General features: G+C 33.7%; 1 protein-coding gene across 1 annotated transcript; it reads left to right on the forward strand.

Moving 5' to 3' along the window:
* The first annotated feature begins 1,672 nt into the window (after nt 1-1,672).
* Nucleotides 1,673-2,038, forward strand: LOC140432227 (uncharacterized). Its single transcript, XM_072520051.1, has one exon. It carries the CDS (start codon nt 1,673-1,675, stop codon nt 2,036-2,038), a length of 366 nt encoding a protein of 121 aa, XP_072376152.1.
* Nucleotides 2,039-5,947: the final 3,909 nt, after the last annotated feature.

Here is a 5,947-nt window from a genome sequence, read left to right on the forward strand (position 1 = left end):
CATATATTTTAATTGTAGAACTTGATTTTATTGCGTCTCTATTAACTTTAATTCTAAATACATAAGGGAATCTGGATGTCTCCTGATAGGAAGGACGGTAAACCAGATTGATCACGTATTGGTGAAAAGAAACAACAAGAAATTTGTAAAAAGTATAAGAAGTATGAGAGGAGCCGAAATTTTCTGATAAGAGCTATATGTGAAACGGTGCAAAAAGAAATGAGAAAATCAAATGCAAAGAGAATATATCGATATGATATAGAACAGCTAAGCGAGGTAGAAATAAAAAGAAATTATATCAATGAAATAAATAAAGGGCTATTATCCAGAAAGAAGAAGAACGCGCTATCTCAGAGTAGAAGACAAACTAGGAATACAGCAAGTGTCGCAAGCTACAAGAGAGGCTATCACTATAGCAAATAATAAAAATATTCCACAAAAGAGCCAACTGAAAGCAGAGAAGAATTGGTTTGATGAATAATGCCTTAAAATAGTACAGGAAAAGAAACTATTAAGACAATTGTAACTAAAAAAAACTAATGATGGTTTGAACCAGAGTTACAAAGACCAAAGTAAGATGATGAGAAGGATATGTAGACGAAAGGAAAAACGAAAAAATAATACAAGAAATAGAGGGAAAAGTTCATAAAAACGAAATACGGTCGTTTTATCAAGAAGTTAAAAAAACTGGAAGAGGATACCAGAAGTACAATTCATACATGAAAAAAGAAGATGGAACAGTCACGAGTGAAATATAATCAGTAATGGGTATATGGGAGAGGCATTTTAGTAAACTACTAAATGGAGGAAATGCAGATGAGAATAAAAATTTCCTTATACAGGATGATTAATAGAACTGCCTAGTGAAGAAGATATTAAAAATATAATCAATGGGCTCAAAAAAGAACACAAGACCGGGAGAAAACGAAATAGCTGCGGATTTGCTAACGAATGGAGGGGGAAATCTACAAACAATGATATACAGTCTTATCAAGGGGACGTGGAAAGAGGAAAATATGCCAAAAGATTGGACCAACGCTTTATTATGCCCCATATACAAAAATACAAAAAGGGGAAAAGATTGGCATGTGAAAACTATAAACTTGTTGCTCTGTTGGATACTTGTGATGATACTAGCCAGGGTGCTAAGAGAGAGACTCAACAGATTTGCTGATGATTAACTAGACACATATCACGCTGGTTTTAGAGTTAATAGATCAGTGACAGATCAGATTTTTACAATTAACGAAATCCAGACTACCTGCTATGAATATGAGGTAGCCTTTTATGCCTTGTTCATAGATTTTAAACAAGCGTATGATAGAATAAGAAGGAATAAAATGTATATAGCGCTGAGCTTATTGGACGCACCCGCAAACCTGATTAGGTTAGTAAGAATGACTGTGAATAACACACAAAATCATATGGAGAGGATTTTGATCGGATGAGTTTGAAGTGAATAGAGGTCTTAGACAAGGAGATCCACCATGCTTTTTAATTTGGTGTTGGAAACAATAATCAGAAATAGCCGAGTTAAAACGACCGGATGTATCTTTCGTTGATGATGTTACTATTCTAACAAAACAAGAAAATAATTATATAATGTTATAAAAAGATTATAAAAGAGGGCAAAATATTTTGACTTAGAAATAAACCAGGAAAAATTAAGTACATGATACTCGGAAATACAGAGCAAAAAGAAGAGGGACAGTTTACTTTCATATCTAATGAAAATTTCGAGAGAGTGGTCCATTTTACTTATTTGGAAGTTATTATAGAAGAGAAAGGTCACAGAGAATGGAAACTGAATGCTAGATTTGCAAAGGAAAATAAAAAGATGGGAAGCCTGAGACCAGTGATGAAATTTAATTATCTATCGAGAAAAACAAAGTTAAGGATATACAAACCAGTAATAAGGCCCACAGTGACGTATGGTAGTGAAGTATGGACAATAGAAAAAGAAAATACGGAGAAACTGAAAAGATGGGAAAGAAAAATCCTCAGACCTATATATGGAGGCAAAAATACGATGGTGTGACGAACAAACAGGTAACTAGAGGAACTGTATAACGAACCAAGCATCAGACGTTTCATAAAATCACAGAGAGTGGGGATGGATGGGGTACTTGATAAAATGGAAAGAGAGGGGATGCCCAAGATGATTCTAAAACGGGTCCTGATCATGAAAAGAAGAAAAGGACGACCCAGACAAAGATGCTTTGATCGACTACAGGAAGATCTCAGAAAAGAGGGAATTGATAGTTGAGAAGAAAGAAAAACAAAAAGTGATGAATGAAGGAGAATAGTAAGCCAATTTACTAGGCAAGGAGCATGATTGGACAAGAAAAGATATTTGCTTTCAAGCGATGACGTCATTCAATAAACTGACTTATTAAAATGAGGGTTTTATAAAAAATCAATAATGGTAGTTTGAGTTTGCAGAATATACTGTTAACAATATGAGGATTTTATAGGCATGACCTAAAAACTGGAGATTCTGATTTAATTCATTTTGTATTATCAAATTGTGAAATTGTAATTATTTGGTGATTTAATTGTAATTATTTAATTATTTGTGTTATGAAATATAAAGTCTTGCCGCAAGGTTATGATAATTCCTTCCTTTGCGTTCTAACCCACCTCAGAGAAGTCTCAAATCTTTACTTTCCTAATTTATCTTTCGTGTTTTGTGAGTTAATTGTCACCATATTATAGACTAAAGCCCGGAGTTATTACATTACGAATTGCTGTTTGTTACTGGATAATTTTTTTACAGAAATTTATCCAAGTGTTGCTACGCTACTGGTAGCAAACCATTTCTAAGTTCATAAGATCCACCGAGGTAACTTTCTCCGAGCAAATTCCAAAGAAGTCGCTGGTATAAAGCATTCAAAAGCTGTTTTTAACCATTGAAAACTGGTACCTGAAAATCACCGGTTAGCAATCATTCAAAAGAGGGTTTCAGCTACCTAATAGAAATTTCCCCTAACCCCTGATAGCTGAGGCAGTGATAATTTGAAAGCAGTCGCGTAGTCAGTAGCATATTGTATCCCAATTTAGCTGGTCGCGTCTTGGTTAGAGTTTTCAACTCTCGCATATTAGTCAGTGTCAGTTTAGTATTCGACCAAAGGGGTCGACGCAATTATTAGTATTAGTAACATATTTAAATTGTAACAGTGCTCTCTTGTGGTGTTCCGCGGACTCATGTAAATTGAACAATGATCGTCGGTTTAGATATAAAAATTTTTGCGCTAAAACTTTGGCTAGATCTTAACTTAGTTGTAGTAATAGTTGTAATAATTAAATTACATATTGTTTAATGCTTGTGTTCTGATTTCTCAAGTTACTGGGTGGTCCTTCGAATTGGAATTAATTACATTACTTAGTACGCCCTAAATGGTAATAAGGTCAACATCCAAATTTGTGGAACAAATCTTCCGTTTACTTCTACCAGCTACGTGAATAAAAAGTCCAAAATCTTTCACTTTTAAAACTGCCTATTATAAACAGAACAAAATCTAAAACTATTTTTAAGATTTCTTTTTCATTGTTACTTATTTTTCTTAATCTTATGCAAACGAACCGAGCTAATTTAATTTCTGCTTTTCCATTACATAAAACAAATCCGCTTTCTGTGTATTTCTATACCCGGATTAGCCGAAGCGTGTAACTGGTGAACGTAACCCCGTTAGAAGTTTTATCCTGAGTTTCCTAATTTTGTAATCATCGGAAAAGTGCAGCGTATAAAGGAAGCCCCCGCAGCCAACTTTGCATAACCAGGTTGGTAGTTTTAATCTGATGCTAAAAACATTAAAATAAGCAGAAGAAGCGGATTATTAAAGTGGATAGAATCTGATTTTGTAATAATGCTTTAAAATCAGTTTCTACAGCCGATAAGACAGAAACAATAGGATGATCTACACAAAGCGGAATGCTGAAAGTAACGCTTGTATTATATGGCGATTAAACAAATTCATTAACAAGAAACATTAATTTTTAACAAGAGAAATCATAAGATCTCTTACCTGGCGAAACTGAATTCAAATCTTTACCACTGTGCTTTCTACAACTTGCAAAGACGCGCTATCTCAGAGTCGGTCGGCAAGGGAATCTAAAATGCATTCCACAAGCCGTTCATCATGGTCAAAATTCGTTGTGAATTCAGTTTCTGCTACTCCAAACAGAGTAAAGAAATAAAATATAATGACGGTATTAGATTTTTATTTCGATGTAGGGCGGCGGCAAGCCGCTTATACGTATTTCAACCTCTTTAGGTCTCATCCGAGCGGCATATGCCACTGCTCTAAATCGAAACATAATCTATCCCGTCTTAGGACAATAATTATCGAAATAATTATTTACAAACGTAACACTAATTTTATTATATATTTTCACCTTTTAAACCTTCATTGAACTTCTATAAATATTTCAAAATTAAAATTACCCAAATCGATCCAGTCGTTTTCCAGTTGTTATAAAAAAATTAAATGACGTTTGTTAAACATCATTTTATTTTAAAAATAAGTGTATATGTATGTATATTGCGTATATTACTGTGTACCGCAAGGTTACTGCACGCGCCTCGATATTCTGCGTCACGGTAAATATTATTTCGGGTCCACGCAAAAACATCATACAAATCTTATTCTGTCAATTGAAAGCATAAAAACATACATCCCTGATAAACTATGTAGAAACAAGTGTAGGTATCTCGAAGGAAGTAATAAAAATAATGTATTACCTAGTTAAAGATCTTATAAGACCTAGTGGAAAAATTTAAAAAATTGAGGTAGAAAAAGTAAATTTGCCACCATTTAGATAACTTAATGCTTAGTATGCAAATTTTAAACATAATTTTTAACATTAACAGTTTTTTTTTAATTTTTCAATATTTAGTTGGTATAACTTTACCATTTTTTTATAGTCATTGCATCCTTCATATTTTAATACTGTATTTTAATTAAATTAAACTGGTTTACGAGATACAGAGATACATTTATTCGATAAATTTTTATACCGTTTGTTTCGTTGCACACGGGTTGAATTATAATAGGGTTGCGTATGCACATGAATAAATATTCACTTTAAATTGACTCTTTTTCGTTCATTAATTTAAAATGTAATCTATTTTAATTAAAAATATTTTATATATTCTGTATACCGGATAACACTTCTTGAAAAAAAAATGACATGGCTTCATGGTGTGAAAATTGTTGGATATTACAAATAGAAGAAACAGAACAAAACACTCAATTTGTAATAATTGTAAATTATCCTCCTATTACGAAGAATTGGCAAAATTTTTATATACTGGCTTACACAAAAGCTGCTATCTTCGAAAAGGGGCATTCTGCCTAGAGTAAAATACAAGCCACGAGACTACCCCTCTGCCGTAATTCATCAATTATCAAACATACCAAACAGACCTGACAGGCTCTCCTCTCTGAGCAGGAGTTAGTCTCTAAAAGTCATACGAGCCCCAAACATTCTCAAAACTCCATGCTCATTTGCTGCAATGTATTCGCCAGACATCGCAAAAATAAATTTTACTTCCTTTCAACCAAATTGCTGTCTTCTGTCAGCAACGAACTCCCTGACGAAAACATGGACACCCTAAGGCAACTTTCCGTTTCTACTGCCTTTTATAAATAGGTCACTTCAAGTTTTGCACACGGACAGGAAGGGATCAGTTTCCTGTAGATCCGGTGATCCCATTGCAATATTATACTTGTCCATTGAATAGTGATAACTACGGATAAAGAACAGCAAATAAATAAATAAAAAATATGAATCTAAAAAGAGCCATTATTATCTCTAAGCCCTCTCTTGTGATATTCACCCTTCTTCGCAGATACTCCATATCAACTACAATCACACCGAACTCACCACAATGAAGAGGCACTTAGTCTGCCTAAAGGAGACATCTATTAACACATACAAACTCACC

This window comes from Diabrotica undecimpunctata, unplaced genomic scaffold, assembly GCF_040954645.1.
Source record: "Diabrotica undecimpunctata isolate CICGRU unplaced genomic scaffold, icDiaUnde3 ctg00003291.1, whole genome shotgun sequence".
Lineage (NCBI taxonomy): Eukaryota > Metazoa > Arthropoda > Insecta > Coleoptera > Chrysomelidae > Diabrotica > Diabrotica undecimpunctata.

What these genes read in the sequence shown, in the direction of transcription:
- LOC140432227 (XM_072520051.1), top strand. Translation starts at nt 1,673, where the DNA reads ATGATACTCGGAAATACAGAGCAAAAAGAAGAGGGACAGTTTACTTTC.